Here is a 22,168-nt window from a genome sequence, read left to right as displayed (position 1 = left end):
TAAATAAAGCACACATTCTACTCATGTAAAAACACGCTGATTCCGGGACTGTCCTCGGGCCGGATTTGGAAGTTGATTGGGCCGCATCCGGCCCCTGAGCCTTAGTTTGCCTACCCATGCTATATGGTAATTTATGGACCTAATAGGTATCTAAAGCCATTTTATTGGTTTTATCTTATATTTTGGAAATGTTCATTCAGTTTTTCCCCCAAGAGAGTGGGGCCCTAAGCTATAGCTTGTTTAGCTTATACGTAAATCTGGCACTGACTGCCTTACACCAGTTTCTTATGCATAGGCCTGCTCCCTGGGTGCTTTTTTCTTGCTTTGAAAATGGGGTTAAATTTGAGGTGAAGGGGGAGGGGAAATGAAAAACAGAACCGCCTAAGAAATGAGAGAGAGAGAGAGAGTGTTTCCTGCTGTGTTGGGAATTCTCTTTGCAGCACAAAGTGTCACCAGCAGTAGTACAAGTCAAATACATTGTCATATTTGGTCTCTTTACCTTTTTTGTGGAGCACACAAAAAGGCTAGCTTTGACCAAAGGAGTCAGAAAAGTACTTTTGTTCTTACAACCCATGCAAAAGTGCTGAATCAGACGGAAGGCAGGAAGAGGGACATGGGTGTTTGCCCCTCACTTCTGAAGGTTCCTGTGATCCACTCAGTGACCTAGTTTTGGTTCCGGCTCTTTTTACTCCGTCTATTGATATTCCTTGAGGTCCAAACGTTAAGTTAAAAGGAAGGAACAAAACTCACTCGGCTCTGCAGATTTTCTTGTTGCTATTCTCAGCTATAAGCTCTCTGTTCTTTTAAAGAAATGCTCAAATAATGAAAAAAACCTCATTCGAAGCTCCAAACCGCACACCTCAAGATCTCTCACAGTGCCCATCTGGCCTCTCAACCTCAGCCGTTAGGTCAAACCTTTTGTACCTAGAATCCAATTTGCTACTCGGTTCAAGAGGAAAACTTCAATAATTTGGACAAAACCCAGAGGGGTGGTTCTATTCCGGCAGAAGGGAGGACCCTCTGGCACTTCAGAAGAATCGCATGCAAACCGTGCGGCATGAAGCTTTTGTGGGCCAGATTCAGCTTCACCAGCTGATTTGAAGGAGTGGGTGCTGGCTCTTGAAAGCTCACGACAAAATGCGTCTGCTACTTCAAAGTGGTTAGATTGTGTGCAAAATGAGAGAATGAGCCACGAAAGATGTGGGATTGAGAAAACATTGCATCACCCCCCTTCCAACTTTCAGGCATAGATTTATATGAAGATGTTAGCTCTTGGTACTCGTCACAGAATAAAACAGCCAGAAACTATACTTAGTTTGCATATGCTGAAAAAAGAGAAGTTGCAATCTGGAGGGGTAGGAGATGAGTCCTCTTCAGTCATTCAAAAGAATTTGTGGGCTCAAACTGTGTACCCACCCCAACACCCCCATGCATGGGATTTTAATTGAAAGCTTTGTTGTGCAGGCTGCTGGAGTTTTAAAAAAGGATTTTAAAATTTGCTGTTTGATTAAGTTAACTGTTTTACACACACACACACACACACACACACACACACACACACACTTGCCCTTTTAAGGAATGGCACCCTGGTTGCAAACATTCTCCCTTTCTGAGATCTGGCTGGAATCTATTTTGTCTGTCTTTCCTCTTCCACCAGGCCTTTGGAATCATTTGTCCCCTGTGCCTACTCTCTCGGCTTCCATTTGTGGAAGAACCAGAGAAAGTAGGATTCTTTCCAATGGCTTTAATATTCAGATTGGTGCGATATGGATGCAAATAGCTGGCTGGAAGAACCGCAGGCAATGCACACAGTTAATCCAAGGATACACAGAATGATCCAATTACTCAAAGCTTGGACAACTGACCCAACACTGACACACCCCTTGCAAACCTATATAAATGAGGGCTCAGCTTTGTGAATCCAGCAGTTGAGACCTGCCCTGAGACCACTGGTGAGGAGGGGCAGGATATAAATCCTAGAAAGAAAATAAATGAAATGGCATTTGGTTCAATGTTCTGTTTTATGCTCATACATGTACGTTGTGTGTCACCTTGACATCTTTTTGATGGAGAGAGGTAGAAACGTATTTTAAATAAAGCATGCTAGCAAATATACACTAGTAAGGCAGTACAGAAACAACAGTCTGAACTAGAGGCATAGATTGAATTATTTTCTTTTTGTGTGTGAGAGTCCTGCTCATCTTTTTTAGAGCTCATTTAAAGTACTGCAACTGACCTTTAGCATCTACTTATTGAGTTTTAAAATGCAACTTATTTATTAAAAAGGATAATAATTACTTCTTACTGAATACGATATGATCGGGACTTTCCCTAGGCGTGAGTTATATGGCAAATTTACAAATGTTTAAATAATTTAGAAAGTACACAAAACAAAGCTTGAGTGTCACAGGAAACACAGGAAACTGCCTTATATTGAGTCAGCATGAAGCTCAGTACTGTCTACCCTGAGCAGAAGGAATTTCTCAAAGTTTAAGGCTGGGGGGGGGGTCTTTCCTGAAGAAGCTGGGGATTGGACCTTTTGCATGCAAAGCAGGTGAGTGATACAGGACTTGGCTGCAGGAGAACCAGGAAGCTCATTTGGAGATCCTGGACGCATCACTCTCTCTTAGGGAGTTTTTGCAATCAACACAGCGAATGTAATTCTCTCGCTAATATGCCTGATTTGATCTTTTGAATCATTTTGTTGTGGTGGGTCTAATGCAAAAACAAACCAAAAACCCCACAAATAATTAATGCAAATCACATCTCCACCTATCTGGATTTATAATTTGAAATGAGCCGACACACTCACGTTCCTGAGCTGGTATGAGTTATTACTTAGTATGAAAGTTCAGGGCTCTCCTCTTGCCGGAGAGACCTCTCACAAATTAAAGTGAGGTGGGAGGGGGGATGAGGAGAGTGAAAAATATTCTTTGGTGAAAGATCACAAAGCGGGGGCCAGTGATGTTACCTTGGAGATGCATGGAATTCAAAAAGAATGCCTTGCTCGTGAAAGCAACCTCAGTTTCGCAGAAGCAAGCAAGGTAGAAGCAAGACTAAGGTAAGAAATAATTGTAACCCACCCTGTGTTCTTGTTACAGGGAGGGAGAAACATCTAAGTAGCAAAATAAATTAAGTATGTTTACAATTACCGCATTTTTCGCCCCATAGGACGCACTTTCCCCCCCTCCAAAAATGAAGGGGAAATGTGTGTGCGTCCTATGGGGCGAATGCAGGCTTTCGCTGAAGCCTGGAGAGCGAGAGGCATCGGTGCGCACTGACCCCTCTCGCTCTCCAGGCTTCAGGAAGCTATCCGCAAGCCTTGCGAGCCCGGTGGGAGTTCCCGCGGGCTCACAAGGCTTGCGGGCAGCAGCCTGCAGCCCGGAGGGCGCCCCGTGCTTCGGGCGGGTGTCCACAAGCCTCGCACGCCCGGTGGGAGGTCCCGCCGGGTCTGCGAGGCTTGGGGCGGCAGCTTGCAGCCCAAAGCGCTGGGAGCCCTCCAGAGGGCGCCCCGTGCTTTGGGCAGGTGTGCGCAAGGCTTGGGGCGGCAGCTGCGGCTGGGGAGGGTAATAAATTTTTTTTATTCATTTCCCCCCTCCCCCAAAGACGAGGTGCGTCCTATGGGCCTGGTGCGCCCTATAGGACGAAAAATACAGTAAATCATGAGCAAGACTAAACCTTAAGGACATAATAATTGCATTGCTGGTTAAGACCCTAATGCTTGGCCAGGTCATCTCTCTAAATCCAACTGTGGCACACTGGTTTGGTTCAAACATAACACAGGCCAAGCCATGGTTTGTTTGGTAAAAGTGTGGTTTGTTTGACTGTCCAAAGCCAATCCAGCAAACTAACCAGCGTTTCTTTTCTGGAAACAAAAACTGGTGTGAAGTTCTTGACCAGGCATAGGCAAACTCGGCCCTCGAGATGTTTTGGGACTATAACTCCCACCATCCCTGACCACTAGTCCTGTTAGCTAGGGATGATGGGAGTTGTAGTCCCAAAACATCTGGAGGACTGAGTTTGCCCACGCCTGCTCTTGACTCACAAACTATGGATTGCTATGATGATGCTTTGGTGCTATTGCTTGCTTAACCGCGGCCTGTGCATCCCCCGGCTACAGGGACAACACAAGAACAGGTGGGAAAGAAACCAAGCTCAGGAGGAACAAGCACCGTGGTTTGTTTTGCTTGTATGTGAGATGATGTGCAGCTTGTTTGACAAACCCTGGCTGTGTAGTGCTTTACAGTGGTACCTCGGGTTAAGTACCGGTACTTAATTCGTTCCGGAGGTCCGTACTTAACCTGAAACAGTTCTTAACCTGAAGCACCACTTTAGCTAATGGGGCCTCCTGCTGCCGCTGTGCCACCGGAGCCCGATTTCTGTTCTCATCCTGAAGCAAAGCTCTTAACCTGAAGCACTATTTCTGGGTTAGCGTATGTAACCTGAAGCGTATGTAACCCAAGGTACCACTGCATTGTATTTTTGTATTTTTTATATATGTTGTAACCCACCCAGAGTGCCTGGAGCAACCCAGTTAGATGGGCGGGGTACAAATAATAAAATAATAATTATTATTATTCAAACAAAATGCTGATCTTCATCTTGTGTGAATTTCCACCTTTCTTTCATATACATCTATATCTGTATATATCTATACACAGTGCTTTCCCCCCTAAAAACATGTTTATGGGTACTCTCATTTTGACTCCAGAAAATCACCATTTTATAGTTCAAATCGGGAAAAATAAATACAGTAAATGGACCAAAGTACAAAGATTCACAAAATGTTTAGGGGTATGTGTACCCCTGCATCCTCCCAGAAAAAAGCACTCTCTCTCTGTCTCGATGGCAGCAGTCAGCTGTGGATCAGCCTCACCCTGGCAAAAAACCCTTCATGATCATTGTATATAGGAGCAAATTAATTTTATTGCCCCATGTGAGGATCAAATTAATTATATTTATTATTGAATTACATCCTACTTTTTCTCCAAGAAACTCATGGTGCTGGACATTATTGTCTCCCTCTCTATTTTTATCCTCACCATCACCCTTTGAGGGATCTTAGGAGTGACTAACTGAAGGTTCCAGTTACAGATAGGTAGCCGTGTTGGTCTGCCATAGTCAAAATAAAAAAATTCCTTCCAGTAGCACCTTAAAGACCAACTAAGTTAGTTCTTGGTATGAGCTTTCGTGTGCATGCACACTTCTTCAGATACACTGAAACAGAAGTTGCCAGATCCTTCTATATAGTGAGAAGGTGGGGAGGGGTATTACTCAGAAGGCTGGTGGGAATGGGAGATCTCAGGCTCATCTCAGCTATCTGCCAATCTCCCATTCCCACCAGCCTTCTGAGTAATACCCCTCCCCACCTTCTCACTATATAGAAGGATCTGGCAACTTCTGTTTCAGTGTATCTGAAGAAGTAGTTGGTCTTTAAGGTGCTACTGGAAGGAATTTTTTTATTTTAACTGAAGGTGAGATTCATGGCTGTGTGGGGATTTGAACCCTGGTCTCCCAAGTCATAGTCCAACACTCTAACCACTACACCACACTAGTTTTCTAATGACCTCTGGGTTATAATACTGATGTGCTGCTTGCTGCACTAATGCTCATGCTTTTTGCCCTGGTGTGAACATCACTTAGACAATTACTAATCAAGGATTAGGAAATGAAGAGAAAATTAAAAATGTCAGCTTGCATTACAAGCAGATTTCCAGGGGGAGAGTGGTGTAAATGGAATGGACGGCTGGCGATCCCGCCTGGCTGCATACAAAGCAGGGCTGTAATGCAGTTCAGCGAGAATTTTAATTGCACAATTATCACAATATCAAATATTTTCGAACTGATTACATCAACGCGAAAAGAAAAAAATAAATTATCTTTGTTTTTACTCAACTGTCCTTTGGGCACTCTGTGCTCTCTCCCCCCCATGCACGATTTTCTTGACGGTTAAAAAGGTATGGTATTCTAAAGGCAATTGCAAAAACCTCAGATGCAAAAGGGCAATTTTGTAAAGATCTATAGATAGAGATGCACAGTCTCGCAAACAGAGAGTCTGAGGAGAAGACCTGCACTCTAAAGGTGGACAGCCAGGTGGTGGTGCTGTTACCTGTAGTCCTCCAAGTGAATGTTAAACTACAATTGTTGGACTAAAGACCTAAAGAACTCTGGACCAATGACATGAAAGCCTGGCTTTCCCTCCACTGCCTGGGATTAAGACCAACAAATGGAACCCAGATAGTCTTACTACAAAGTGATGATTATTGGCTTGTGGTCTATAGAAATGCTCTCTCTACCAGCTCTCTGTCCATTTGGTAGTGGGGAGATCTGGAGTGTGTGTTTCTGGCACTAGGGCAAACAGGACAGATTAGGGATTCTGCTGATTTACTGCCTGCCTCACAGTCTCCCTGCCTGAGCTGGTCTCGTGAGGTGGTGTTGAGGACTCCCAGGCTGCTGGCTATGGGGAATTCAACATCCCTGCCTAGGTGACTGGTTCTGGGTTGGCTCAGGCTGCCATGACAACCATGGGGCTGTCCCAATAGGTCATCACTGGACCTTGTTTTCTCAACTGGGCAGGAAGAGGGTGCTCTGAACGAGGGGGATATTGTCGTGGTCAGATTGCTTCCTGTTGAGATTTAGGCTTTCAGCACCTTTCCTCCTCGGCAGAGGTGGAGGACCTATTAGCATGGTCCCCCCTGAAAGGCTGATGGCTTCAATGAGTTTCCAGGAGACTCTGGGAAATTCTCTGGCTGATATTGCCAGTGCTCCTGTCAAAGCCTGGCTGACCTCTGGAACATTTGAATGGCTCGGGTCATTGATACGATCACCCTAGAGTGCCCACTCCCCCTTTGTGGAGCCCACTTGACTCCCTGATATATTCCTCAAATGTAATAACTTGGCTTATTTTAGCACCAGCAAATCCAATGTGAGCTGGGTGGCGTGGGGAGAACCTGCCCGTCACTTATCTACACTAAGAGGATGCTTTTTATATATATAATAAGTTAATCAATTAATCACCGATTAAATATGTATGAAGGAACTTAAGTACTGATGGCACCATTCAACCATCCATGCATGTCTCTTTATTCTGCTGGGCTGTTAGAGAGTCTTCTGAAAATCATATCGAACTTCCATTTCCTTCTTTCCAGAACTATTGATCAGCAAGACGTTATTTTTATTGAACCAACTTGGCGGTTTAATGATGACACTGCGGAGTTCCGCTGAGCTTTTTGCCAGGAAAACTATGAAAAAGGTGGCCTGTCAAGAGCCAAGATGCACAGTCAGCCAACCCCAACCTGGTGCCCTCCACATAGCTGTCAACCTTCCCTTTTTATGTGGGAAATTCCCTTATTCCAGCGCCGTTTCCCGCTGCTTCCCCAGATTGTTAGACATCCCGTAGACTGTCCCTGGGACAGGTGAGGCTGCTGATCCCTTATTTTCAAATCTGAAAGTTGACAGCTATGGCCCTCTAATTGATATGGCCTTCCACATCCACCAGGTATAGCCAGTTAGCAATGTGGAAGCAACCCCCACCCATGATATCCTCACAGATTAAAAGGCCACAGATTGTTTAATAAGCCTGGGGGAAGAGGAATTTTTTGCCTGGCGCCTAAAGATATGTAACGAAGGCGCCAGATGAACCTCCCTGGGGAGAGCATTCCACAAGCAGAAAATAACAACAACATGGGAACACAGCCAGAAGTTTTAGAGTAAAAGGGCGAAAGCCATGCAGAGCAAATTTCACTTATCCAGAGGCATCTCTTATCTGGACATGGCTTCTAACCTGAAGTGTTCTCTCCCCCCCCCCCGCCCACCCCTTCTCCACCCCACAGTCTCTTTTTCAAAAGGTCAGGTTCATGCTTCTGATTAAATATTAGCAAGGAAGAAGCAACATCAGCAGAGCTGTGAACTCTGAGAGAAAGAGTGAAAAACGCGACATTAGTGGGCAAGATGAAGCTGTAACAAATAGGCTTACTGCAGGAGGAAAATCCTACAGTGAACATTAAGGCACCATGAAGCAGAACAAACCACTTCAAGTGTGACTCGGAGAGAGAATAGGCTTTGTCCAAAAGGGGCCTCTCCCACACCTTTGCATGCAAGAGAGAGGGAAAGCAGTCAAAGTGAGGAGAAAGAGGTTGTGGGGAAGTATCATTTCGTGTGTCCTGTTAGCACCTGACCCCTTTCAGTGAAGTGAACTTTGTTAAATTAGAGTAAGGATGGTCTGCAGGCAAACGGCAACCAAAATGGCCAAGGGGATGAATCACCTCCCCCATGAGGAAAGATTGCAGCATTTGGGGCTTTTTAGAGAAAAGGTGAATAAGAGGCAACATGATAGAAGTTTATGAAATTATACGTGAATAGAGAAATGTTTTTCTCCCTGTCTCATAATGCTATAACTTGGGGACATCCAATGAAGATGAACACTGGAAGATTCAAGACTGATAAAAGAGAGTTCTCTATGCAATATACATGGTTAATCTATGGAACTCATCTCCACAGGAGGCAGCGATGCCCACTGACCTAGAGGATTAGGCAAATTCATAGCCACAATGGCTATGCTGACTCCACTGTCAGAGGCATTATGCCGCTGAGTAACAGTTGCTGGAAACCATAGGCAAAAATAAAAATAAAAAGCCATGGCTTGTTTGCTTGCCTGTGAGATGACACATTGCTTGTTGAACTAAACCATGGTTAAGGTTATGTGTGTGCACAGTCGAAGCCAAATCAAATGCATCCACCAAGTAGACCCACATTCGATGCTATGGGCCTTACTTCACCCTCAAGATGCATGCCAGTTTAGCCATGGGGCTTTCTTCCTAAAATATCTGTGGTTAAATAAAGCAGAGTTTATTGAATGCTTCTAGATGTCTTTCTGAAGTGACTTGAGCTTGATAGTGATACTGATACAACTCAATGGGAAATGGAAAATGAAGACTGGGGCGGCTTACCTGCCACAGATGCAGGTATAGGAAGTGTGTCGCATGCCGCCGCGTTTGTAGCAGTAGTGCTGAAACAGGCTGCAAAACAAAGGAGACAGAAGTTAATCAATTGTTGAGGACCAAACAAAAAAAGCAATGAACAATGCAACATTTAAAGAAGCAGGACTTATTTGTTCTTGGCTCAGACATCAACCCATCATGCCATCTCCATTTTGAGCTCGCTTTGTGCCTGAAGAAAATGGTAGAGAAAGAACTAGAAGAAGAATTGCAAAGAAAGTCTATTTAAGTTCCAGCGGGAGCAAATCTACCCCCTAACCTTCAAAGTTTACCTGTCACTGGAGCTAAACAATTACAGTGGTACCTTGGGTTAAGTACTTAATTCGTTCTGGAGGTCCGTTCTTAACCTGAAACTGTTCTTAACCTGAAGCACCACTTTAGCTAATGGGGCCTCCACGTCGCCAGAGCACGATTTTTGTTCTCATCCTGAAGCAAAGTTCTTAACCTGAAGCACTATTTCTGGGTTAGCGGAGTCTGTAACCTGAAGTGTATGTAACCCGAGGTACCACTGTAACAATTCAAGAGATGACCAAAAGCTGACCGTTCCCCCCACCCCACCCCCAGGTTGTTGCTTTGCTTTGTAAAGTAAGAAGCTCCCTCCTTCTCCCTCTTTTTGTTCCCAAACCCTGGAAGTTTCTTTGACTACAGGTGAGAGTGGGAGGAAAGGGGAAGTTGCAGGAGTCCGTTGCAGGAAGCAACATCTCTCTCAAAAGACTTCCTGAAGCAAAGAACGGCCCATCTCTTCACATGACGATAAAGGGATCCTGCAGGAGGAGCTCTTCTGCCTTCCCAAGAGCTCCAGCATCCCCTAGGACATGATGGATGCTCTGCCATCAGGCAAGGACAGATGCACCCAAAGTACAATTAATATAGGATTAACTGCTTTAAGAGTCAAGCACATATTAGAGCCCCTTTCAGTCTTGGTGAAATATACTCTAATTACAATCCAATTCCCTTTTAATACTGAAAGGATTGGGGGGAGGGGGGGAAGACCTCATTTGTTGTAATATTAAAATCATTTCATTAACAAGGAGTGATAATGGAACCCATTCAGATTTCAGAGACGTTCGCAAGCCTTTGGCAGCTGCTGCGACAAATGCAAGCTATTAGACGGACATTTAAGATATTGCTTTAGCTACACACCCGGTTAGATATATCTAACCGCTTAATGAGACATTAGGATGGACAGTCCCAACACTATTATGCACATATCAAGGAGATGAATGTGCCACATTTCACAGGTTGCTGAACCTCACAAACGTTTTTTGGGGAAACCTGACAGGCATCTGCCCAGGATGTTATAGGCAAAGTATGCTGTGCTTCTAGATAAACTTTCTGTTACGGGATCACAGCCATGAACAGCTGGGTCCAAAAGGAGCACTGCTAAGATATCATTAATCAACAAAACTCTGCAATAGGAATGAAAAGAAAATGGAAACGCCATCAGCATGAAAACAGGAACCGGAAGCTACTAGATACCTTATTAATATTAATAACATCCATAATTAAAAAGTAGTAGTGCTTCCGACATGTCTCCTTAGCAACACAAAGGAAGAAAAGTTCACCCTGGCTATATCTGATCAATAGCCAATGTGTGCTGAGGGTGACACCCCTTAGTACTGGAAGGTTATGCTGATTAACTTAAAAGGAGGGTCCGATTTTTATACAGGCTCTCCCTAAGATTCCTAATCATTTCCTTGGAAGAGGCAGGAGTTATTAAAATGAAAGCATTTCATAAGTCTACCGGAGATACGTATTCCAAAAATAATGGTAATAATAACAATAAATCAAAGGAAGTTATCATGGTGAGTAGCCTGGCTCAGATAATGCGCTACAAATGGAAACAGCTAGCTAAATTTAGAGCCCAGATCTTAAGAAAACTCTAGAGATCAATTTGGAGCAAGCGTGTCAACAAGTTAAGCTCTTAACAAGCATTTGGGTCGACAGTGCAATGCTTCAAAAGTGCGAGGCGCCACAAAGGATGTTCTGATGTATTTTAGAAGCATGTTAAAATTAAGGGCATCTTACAGTACAAGGAACATTTGGCAACCTTGAACTTAAAAATATTAAAATCTGAATGATTTTTCCTGGTATTCTCATGGTGAACCAGCTCTGAAGACACGAGCTGTGATAGCCATAGTATGATGGGGAGACAATGTATTTGCTTCTGAACAGCACACTTATAAGCACCCTCCTTTGTGGCCCAGTGGAAATCTAATGTCCTTGGATGGTCTGAATATTTGTTTGATGGTTGTTCTCCCACCTCATGTGAAAATCCTGTCCCTCTTACACCCTCGGAGGTCACCATGGCCTTTATTCGGGTGTTATAGAAGCGTAGGGCTGATGAGCCTGCTGGCTGTTCACCTCCATCACCACCACCCTCTGGGAGTTGAAATGCAACTGCCTGGAGCAGAGAAATCTCTTGCACTTCTGTGATGTCAAACCATGGAAAACTAGGGAGCAGTGAGGGAGCTCGCAAGAGCAGAGGTTGGCTCCTCATGTCACAGAGTTACTCTCCAACTTGCGGAGCATGAAGTCAGCACACTCATCCCAGTAAGCACCCCTCAGACATGCAATTTCCACATTCCAGTAGGGCTCACATTACAGCATTTGGTCCTGCACTGGTGTTAACAGCAGCCACTGTTCTGATATACCCAGGGCTTACAAGACAGTGCCCAACCTCAACTACAAGCTTGATCATGAATCCAACAACGGCTAGAATAAGCTGGATGCAGATTTAAGTCAGCTCTAAAAGAGGAAGAGGGGGGATTTACACATAAGACAAAAAAATATGAGGAGGAGAAATGCAGGACTCAGCCACATGTTCTGCATGGCCCAATTCATGAGTCACACTAAGCCATAGTTGGTTTTGCCTATGTGGTTTTTCTTAACTTTTGGACCCAGCCAAGCAGACTAACCATGGTTTCTTGTTAGCTTGTAAACCATGGCGTGCTTTAACTATGGTTTGGCATTATGTCCAAACCCAACAGCCTTGCTTAACCATGGTTTGTTTGACCAGCCCAAGAAATCCCCAAGCCAAGGAGGCCTGAGTGGCTGGGAGACAAACCACAAACTACAAACCACAGCTTAGCCAATGTCCCATCCACAATTTTATGTCTGTACTGGCCTACGTGAAAGATGGTCAGCAATTATAGGGAAACTGTAGTTAAAGCAGGGATGGTACATAAACCTTCAAACCCAAGCAGTAGAAACCAATGCAATTTCCCCTTCTTTTCTACAAAACACACAGAAACTGGAGAGACATTCTCTGAGAGACAAAGCTTAATTGGAAAACGGACAGGTGCCACAGGGGGGTGGGGGAAGAATGGCAGCTTGGAGTTAATAAATTAAAAGGAAAACAAAACACATCCGAGGGACATCTATCAAGGGTGATTTACGGACAACAAAACCAACAGATCGTTTAAGCTTAAGAGAGGGGAGAGGTGGGTGAGGCATAATTGGCATTTTAATTGTGTAAGAGGATTGTAAATCATCTTCCCTAGTCAAACAGCAAGATCCCCCAATACCACAGATAGCATCACTTGATGGATCCTTCCATCAGTTCAGCCCTTGCCAACTTGGTTCCTTCCATATGTTTTGGCTGATGGGGGCTGTAGTCCAAAACAGCTGGAGGTCACTTAAGTTGCCAAAGGCTGCAGTGACATTCTCTCATCCATCCAGGTGGGTATATTCCAAACTAGAGTGTTTAGTAAAGTGGGTGTACTGTCTGCCAATGTGTGGGGTGCTAAAATGAGCCACAGCAGGAGTGTGTCTCCAAATATAATGGTCACCTTGTTGGCTTGCATGAAAAAGTGGGTTTAGGGGGCATCGCTTCCCCGCAAAAAAATCACAGGTGAGTAAACAAGTGCATTGTCCACATACTGGCACGGAATATGAGCAGAAGACAGTAGAAAACAGGTTGGTATTTAAGCAGAAGGTAAGCTGGCATCCTTGCTACTTGACGTCATTTATCCGGGTACCAAAAGGAAACTGTGGGTGGAAATTGGTCTTGGACGTACCCTCCAAATGCACAGCTAATAATAAACTGCAAGGAAGAATGCCCTGTCTTGGTTTAAGCAGGGGTAGCTTACAGGTTTCATAATGGTGAGTGTGTCAGACTAAGACCTGGGAGATGAGGGTTCGAATCTCTACTTAGCCCATGTAGCTGCTCTCTGGGTGACTTTGGGCCAGTCACTGTCTCTCGGCCTAACCTACCTCACAGGGTTGTTGTGAGGATTAAATGAGGAGGAGAACCATGTTGGCTAACTGTGGCTTAAACGATCACCGGGAGAGTCAGAAATCTACTTTGGAGGAAGAAGACCTATGATCCTTTAAGTTGCGAGGCAGAATCGGCTCTCTGAGGACGTGATATATCTGAGTCCCTTCCCCTAACCCTGCAAGACATTTTTTCCATAGGTTTCTGCTTGTTATATAGCAATGACACAGAACCACAAATACTAGCACAATGCCACAATTTCACACGCAATTGAAATAATATGAAATAATATGAAATAAGAGTGAGACCACACCAAAAGGTCTTAAGACCCACAGCTCTGCTTCATTATTAGTTTTTAAATACTGTAATTTTGGATCTCAATTGGCATATTTTATACTGGTTTTTTTGTTTATTCATAACTATTTATTAACGTGTAATTAATGAGGTCTAAATCCTTTGATGACAGAATGATTAAATTGTATGTTAACTAATCCCTCTTTTAATTATGATGCTGCCAGGAACCCATTCGTGGATATATATAAAAAGGAGACATTTATAGGCACCCATTCTTTAAATAAGCAGTATGTTAAGCCAATAATTAGAAGAAATAGTGATTTCAATTATATTTTAATTACTGTTACACATAAAACATGCCTTAATAGTTGTAGCATAATACATACTCTCTCTTTATGAATCACTAGTCATTCCTTTTGGGGTGTGATCCAAATAAAGGCATTTTAATACCCATATGCACTGATACAGATGAATGCAGTGAATCTTGTCAGCTTTGCCCGCTGCAATGGATAAAAGATACTTAATCCTCAATCCAAGCTGCTTCTCAAAGCAAGCCATTCTCTTACAGCACCAGAACCCAGAGCCATTCATTGGAGCTGAATGTTGGAAAATGCAGGAAAGACAAAATAACTTTTCTTCATGCAGCACATAGTTAAACTATGAGATCCACGTGGAGGAACAGTTTGCAAACCTGCTTGAAATCCTGATTTTAAGCCCTGGTTTAAAATTAACCATGGCTAGGTTCAGTGCAGATAGGAAGCTGCCTTGTCCCAAGTCAGACATTTATGTATTTATTTCATAAAGATTCATATGCCACTTGATTGTAGAAAAAACAACAACCTCAAAGACGCCTGGCCTATCTAGCTCAGTACTATCTATTCCATAGGTAGCCACTGTTGGACTACAACTCCCATCATATTTGACCACTGGCCACGCTTCTGGGGCTGATGGGAGTTGTAGTCTAACACCATCTGGATGGCACCACATTGGCTACCCCTGTTATGCAGTCCGGAATCAGCGCTCCATGGTTTTAGACAGCGATCTTTCCCAGCCCTGCATGGAGATGCATGCAAAGGATCTAGCTACAGGTCCATCTCTAATGCAACACGAATGCTGCAAAAGGAGCAGATTTGGGAGTGTGTGCAGGCACAGAAGACAGGGGAGCATGAAAGAGCATGTAGCCTTGCATGAGCCATGTGGTATGCCCACTTTCTAAACCACACCCGGGAGACTGGGAAATATTGATGTCTGCATTAGGCTAGGGGAAAAGGGCAGAAAGTGCAAAACTTTTTTTTGCAAGGTGCAGCCACAGTTCAAAACAGCACTTGGAGGGGGCAGTTTAGTTTGCCAAGCAGAATTCCCCAGACTTAAATCTCTCTCTCTTTTGACCTCCTGCACATAATATGATGCGTATTCATGCCATGTGACAGTCCCACACTGAGGTGAACACTGTGGGGAAGTGCCACATCACCACTGTCCTTACGGTTAGGGTTATCCCAAAATCAGGGGACCCCAGAAGTCCGTTGCTTAAGGACTGAGCCTGTCTGGGCACCTGTCTTGAGTAAAATGCCAAACAGGAATGGGTACAACCTTTTCCTATTCACTGACATTGCACTGTGGGGCAGGGAAATATGCCAGATTAGACCAGGGCTTCATCGAGTTCAGCACCCAGTTTCTAACAGCACCTAGGAAATGGGCATCCCCAGAATGTTTCGAGGTTGCATGTATATGTACCAACTTGCCCATTTGTTAAGATCAGTGGGATGTCCCGCCCAGGGTGGAGGCATGTCCCACGGTGACAGAGTGGCATATCCAGCTATGTTGGAGCACACCCATTGAAATGAAGAGGCCCAAGTTAGCCATGCCCATTTCAATAGGCCTGTTCTTAGTACTTGTCTTAGTTGGATACTACCCAGGGTTTTTTCACTGGCTGCCCCAACAAAGTCATGTACCCCATGAAGTCAGGTTCCCCTCCCTCCCTCCCTCCTTCCTCTGCCTATCTTTCGCTGACTAGTGAAGACATTTTTATTCTAGCACAGGGCGGGGGAGAGCTAAAACTTCTGGATGCACATATTAAAATGCATAGCAAACTGACAGTGTAAGATTTATACTGTATATATTTCACATCAGTCTGTGTCAATGGCAAGTTATCTGATGCATGCATGTTACTCTGGTTAACTCTATAGACTTTGGGTAATTGGCCTGTAGGCAGCGTACACACAATAAAACTGAATTATTCTTGCAGGCTTTTGCCCTTGTTTCCTTAAAGGCTGTGTATGATTTGTAGCTTCTGGCTGTACTGTATTTTTACAAAATGTATTAAGAGCATTAAGAGCGCAGGAACCAACTTCCCACCACCACTCACATAAATCCTTACCACCACCACCACCTTAAAGACTGTTTCAAGGATTGCCAACTTGGAGCCCAGCAGTACCTCCTATGGTGCCTGCAAAAAGGTCTCAGTAAATATCCCCTCAAAAATAAACAAGACTGGAGGAAGCATGCCCACCCATTTGGGGCTCTTGTCACCTTTTCTGTTTTTTCAGACATGCCACCATTTTGTGTTATATCCACCCCACAGCAGGCATTTATATCACACACCCCAGAGCTGACATTTAGTGACTGATGGTGCTCGCAGGACTTTCTCAAAACTCCGAATGTACCCGCTAGTCCTCAAAACACTGGTGATCCCTGGACTCCTTCAACATTGGGAGAGAGAGAGAAATGGAAAGTGGAAGAAGATGGAGTGCAAGAGAGAGAAAAGGTGAGCAGGGCTGTTCCACTGACGGCCTTTGCACATCCCTCACCTGTCACCTGGAGGCAGCTGTTGCACCAGGCTACCTGGGCTGCCTCCATCCCAGCTGCCCATTATCAAACGTCCCCCACCCCGCCCTCAACTTTGCTTTCCCCTCTAACTCCTCTTTTACTTTTGTGTTGTGTCTTTTAGACTGCAAGCCTGCGGGCAGGGACTGACTTACAGCTGCTCTGGGAATCTTTTCGGCTAAAGAGCGGGGCGAAAATGCTCTAAATAAAACAAGATGAACGAAGGAGCTATGAGAGGCATCAATGAGATGGCAATACAATGTGGAGAAACAAAAGAATAATCTGGCGCTGCACCATCTGTCCGATGGAACAAAACACTTCTCTGCTTCTCCCCCCATTCTGTCATCTCTGCCGCTATCAGAATTATTGATGGAATATTTAACTTATCCATTCAGTTTCCAAAACAGAACTCTTTCCCAATAAAAGTAATGCCCAGAATGGAAGCCTCTGAGACTTCTTTTTTCCTTCTTCCCAGAGTAATAATGTTCATTTTAACCTTGATGGGGGACTTAACTAATTTATGAGGTAATTTCAGTAATAACCATACATTAATTTTACATCTCCTTTTCTCCTGTTTGGATAGGTTTGGGCCACTAGGAATTATGTAAAGACAGACAATAGGCTGCTAGGGATTTCAAGTGAGTAATGCACTGTGTTTAAAACCTTTCAATCAAATTAATAATGCGCAGAGCTATCCACTGTGTAATTGCTTCTAATATATTCAGATTCAGAAGTCAGCATTAATAGACTATATAGATGGTATTTTTCCTGCAGGAAATTATACTGGTTTAATTTCACATTCTCACTATAAATCCCAGGCCAACATGGTCCCTCTGCAACCTCTGGGTCACAATCAAAAATCAGCATTTCATGAGCACAGTCCTAATAATAATTTTATAACGTCATTCTCGACAAGAGTGGAGATATGGGATTCTCAGATTATGAGGGCAGAAAAAGTTGCATAGTGAAGTGGGGACAGAAATGGGCCTTCTGAGGTGAGAAGAACAGTTAAGAAGCAAGTGCTACAGAGCTTAAGATATACAGTGTGGATGAGACAGAAAGGGCTTGCATATCTGTTCAGGAATGGAGTTCATTGAATGACCTACTTCGTAGGGTTGTTGTGCATGGAGGAAAAGAGAAAATTATCCCCCACATAGTGCCTTGAAAGAAGGGTGGGATGCAATCAAGGAATTTTTGGGAGACAGGTGAGGTCTGCTTTCAGCCATCAGTTCAAAACACCGAACTGTAAGTAGGATTTTTATATACATATTTGGTTAAGTGTAATAAAAGGTTGGTATTTCTGAGTGAAAATTTCAAATATGAAACTACTCTAATTTCCAGTGATTAATTGCACTAATTGCACAGTTTTTGCAAATGACACCCTTAAGCAATCATCTAAGCCTATATCAAGGTTGATGGTAAATTTGCAAGTAAAGTATACAATTTAAGCATGTCAAATTTTTATTTTCTTCCCAGTTCGAACTTGTGGCTCAACCTCATTTGTTTATTAAAACATTCATAGACCACCATTCATTAAAATAGCACAGATAAAATCAATACAACAAAACAGTTGAATACTAAAAACCCCCACAAATACCAGAGATAGCCAGAATTTCCAAGAGAGCTGGTACTAAACATAAGGGATTTGTTTTTTTGTTTTTTTTTAAAGAATCTGGACAAAAGGCCCTCTTTAAAGACTCACTTTTTGTTTTTGTTTTATTTTCTCACCACAATGCAAATTTCCAAATGCATGAACACAAGGGCCCGCACAGTTCTGCTCATGTATAATCCATCCTTTAAATATTATACATTACTACTATGGGTATTTTTGGTTTCCTGGGACAGCCCAACACTCTTGATAAATTATAGTTAGTAAATGTATTTCCAAATGCTGCCAGCACCAGCATGGTTACTTATATTACACTGCAGTTCCAGTGTCAAGATTTTACTGCAATCAGTGATTTGAGACTTGACAGGATGAAACTGGAACTTGTATGCCTATAGCATAAAATTGTACGAGTCATCCCTTGCACTGTACTTGATAAAGTGTCAGAAGAGATTTTCGTAGGTTGCCTTACTATCCTTCAGTTGTTTCAATGCATTTGGGGAAAAAGAAAGAAGAAAGCTTCCATCACCAGTACAGAAGAGTTGGCTATCTATGGCTGTTTAAACCATTCTGGACTCTTCCAGTTCTCAAAGTTGATGCTGCACTGCCAGACCCAAGAAGTCTCTATATTAAGGTATCTGCCACATATCCTAATCAGGCCTTCATCCCCAACAAGACCATAGGAGATGTTCTGGAAACAGTGGGGGCTTCTCTGTGCTGACATGTATTTTAAACAAATACCTAAAAATAGACACATACAGTGTTCAAACGAGACCTATTTTGTCCTTCAGTATCATTCTAAAGTACCAAAAAGCATCCATTGAGCAGCTCCAACGAGTATGTTTTCAGGAGAGTGTCTTCATGTTCAGCCTGAAAAGGGTGTCCCCTTATCTGCAGTTTGATCATTTGGGTGTCAACGTTTCCAAAAAAGAAAGTAGCAAATTCTAATGGAGAGATGTTTCCATCATTTGAAAAGGAGACAACCATCCACATCCTGTCAAGGTTTAGTGTATCATGGGAGAAGAGGACCAATCTAGAAGGGACATAACACCAACAAGACCATTGCAGGGTCCAGCTAGCTCTGATGTCACTAAGAATGTCACCTCCCAGTTCTCTCCGGTCATGAAGAAAAGCAGATATCCTTCAACTCACTTAAGGATATACCTTCAACTATGGTGTTTAGCAGTGGGTAACCTTTTCCCCATTGAGGGATGGATTCCCTTGGAGGGCTATGAGTAAAGGTGGATGAGGCTAGGAATGGAAGAGGATGGAGCCAAACTACTGTTTCCATCTTACACAAACACATGTCCGTCCACCCACATCTCATCTCCCTTTTCTCCCTCACTCTGCTTTTGTCTCTCCCAGGAAGAACTTGCCACCTTGTCCTTAAAAACATAAGAACAGTCTGTTGAATCGGGCTAGGGGCCAATCTAGTCCAGAATGCTGTTCTCACCGTGGCCAACCAGATGCCTGTGGGAAACCCTCAAGCAGGAACCAAGCACAAGACCAGTCTCCCGTGGCCTCCAGCAGCAGATACTCAGAAGCATCGCTGCCACCAACTATGGTGGCAGAACACAGCCATCATGACTGGTGGCTGCCTCCTATGGGAGCATGTTCAACTATGCACTGCATGAAGAAGTACTTTCTTTTATCTATCCTCCTTCCCTTTCCCCAGAAGTCCAACCTTCAAATGCAGCAGCTATAATGTATATTTCACGTCAAAATGTTAGAGGTTTTTTACGATTAAGATGCATACAAATTTTGTTAAATGGATAAAATGGAAAAAGGGTCTCCCTTCTGCCAATTCATGGGGAGTTTGGGAAGGCAGAGCAATGTGGCCAATAGGCATTGGGTGTTGTGAGGATCTATTTCATTGCTACCTTTAGGTAAGAGAAAGGTGTTGTGCACTTTTGTGTAAATAATAAATTACTGTTCCAGGAGTGGGAGAAAAGAAAGCACTTCAAGAACACAACTGGCCTGCGAGGTCCTCCAATCTCTCTCTGCCTACATCTTAGGAGCCCTGGACATACAGAATGAGTGAAAGGCTGCCCAGAGGATTACACCATTTGCCACAAATTACCTCTTTATGGAAGAATCAATTTTATAGTCTTCTGAATCTCAAACACTTGGTGCTTCAATACAATGGAATTACTCTTTGGAAAGCCAGACCCAAGACGGATGACTCTGGAGAGCTCACAGACAGGCCGAGGGAGCTGTCAGCCATTAAGACCATCACCTACGGAGAGCTCATGCATCATAGGGAAAAAGTTTGGCGATGGAAAAGATGCAATCAGTCATTAACACCAGGCAGCTCAGAATGACATCTGGACGGCCTGAATACGCAATTCATCTTTGAACACTTAGCCCAAACTCAAAGCCAATGAATGTACAACAGAAGCAAACAAGTACATCATTATGGGAGTTAGAACTATTGGCTTTCTGATTTTACCACTTTCTTCTATAGCAGTTTTGACTGGAACCCACATGGATACCTAGCTAACTACTCAGATCATTTGCGGGGGGGAGAGACATATGAGTGATGATTTCCAACGTATTTTTCAAGTACACCTATGAACCTTACAATGCAACAGGTCCAAATGAAAAACGCAATCTCTCAATTTCCTTTTTGTATGACTATCCCAACATAATTGTCCATGAAATCTTATACAGGTTGCCTATTCAGAAGTAAGCCTCACTGCTAGTGTCTAAACATGCTACAAACTTGGGTGTTGCTGTTGGGACTCTTAGATTTCTAACAAATTTCTTAGTTGCTGGGATAATATATTCAGTCAACAACAGCTAACTAGATCTAGATATGCACAGAGCCACCTCAGACTTGCAAATCAGAAGGCATGGCTTTCAAGCTACTTAAAGGTTATTTGCTGTAGTTTCTAATACTTAAAATAAATTTCAAAAGTTTTACTTGCTGATATGGAAAGTAAAATAGTACTACAGGCCTGAATTCTATGTAATAAGAATGTTTGTTCTCAGAATGCTGAGAGAGTTTAGCCAGGAACAGAAAGCAGAAAAGACAGTTGAAAGACAGGCAGTAGGATTTTTGTTCAGGGCCCTATATATTCTTATCAGAAACTGTCCCACAGAGTTTCCAACAGTTGAGGGTGGGGGGTGGGTTTGCATATAACTTCTCTACTTCCCCACTCAACCCAATGGATGTAGTTTTAAGCATTCTTTACATGCATTAAGTTTGTTTGGATTCTGAATAATTAAAAATAAATATGTTCTTTCATCAAGCCAAAGAGTTACACAAAGACTGCCAGGAGATGTGAATATACATATTTATAAATGCCTGTCACACCAGCTAGGAAAATCCACTTACCCTCACTAGATCTTATGATCTGATCAGAATTGCATATCTTCGTGTTCAGAGAAAAATATTATAATTAATATTTTAAAATGAGCTTAACATCACACTGTCTATTTTAAGTAAACAGTAATTATAATGTTTGCTAATCGAGTTTCCTGTGCAATAGCTCAAGTGGCAATTTGTCCCTGAGAAGTTACGGAAACAAAATTAGGAAAACAGAATTTCGGGGTGGGGGAAAAAGCAACAATGATTAGTTTGCACATTCTGCTAACCCAGCCAGCCTTCCTCCAAATGTTGATGGGCTCATTCTATCAGTTGAAGCCAGCACAGCCAACACTCAGGGGAATGATGGGAGTGAGAGCCCCAATCATCTGGAGGGCACCACCTGTGGGGAAGGCTGACCTATAACTTCCCAGGGAAGGGAGAGAAGGGGGAAACTAGCCCAGACCAGATTATGCACACACCACCATATACTTTGGCTCCAGTGTGCTCCCACTGCTGGTGTTTGAAACAGAGAACAACGAAACTATTAGCCACATTCCATCTTTATCCTGCAACTTCTGTTTGATGCACTTTCCCTCAAACCAGCTTCCATCTAATTTGAAAACCGAAGCTGCGGTCAACCACACGGAAGTACACAGCGTGTACAGTTTGGACAGCCGTAATGCGTAGGTGACAGCTTTGGCGAATTGTCGTTCAGCTAGGGGTGGGACAATGTAACTTTAAGAGGCTTTGGGGATTGTGAAGTAAAAAAAAGCCAAAGAACTGAAATCCCTGGCTAGAGAAGAGCAACTGTGGTGAAGAGAAGAACTCCCAGGAGATAGCCTTGGTGAGACCTTGCAAGCCAAAACTCAGTGGGGAGTTCATGAGGGAGCGATGGAACTGCTGGACCAGAGAGAAAGCTTTGG

At 43.4% G+C, this 22,168-nt stretch overlaps 1 protein-coding gene across 1 annotated transcript in view; it reads right to left on the bottom strand.

Moving 5' to 3' along the window:
* Positions 1–22,168, bottom strand: part of PEPD (peptidase D) — a 125,692-nt gene that overhangs the window by 28,702 nt on the left and 74,822 nt on the right. The window contains exon 10 of the mRNA XM_083515193.1: positions 8,949–9,017. Coding sequence (XP_083371319.1) covers positions 8,949–9,017 — 69 coding nt within the window. The remainder of the gene's footprint in view (positions 1–8,948; positions 9,018–22,168) is intronic.

The sequence above is a fragment of the Podarcis liolepis genome (genome assembly GCF_965112155.1).
Source record: "Podarcis liolepis genome assembly, chromosome: 7".
NCBI lineage: Eukaryota > Metazoa > Chordata > Lepidosauria > Squamata > Lacertidae > Podarcis > Podarcis liolepis.
Note: the sequence above shows the minus strand (reverse complement) of the source record. Positions and strands in the feature narration are given on the sequence as shown.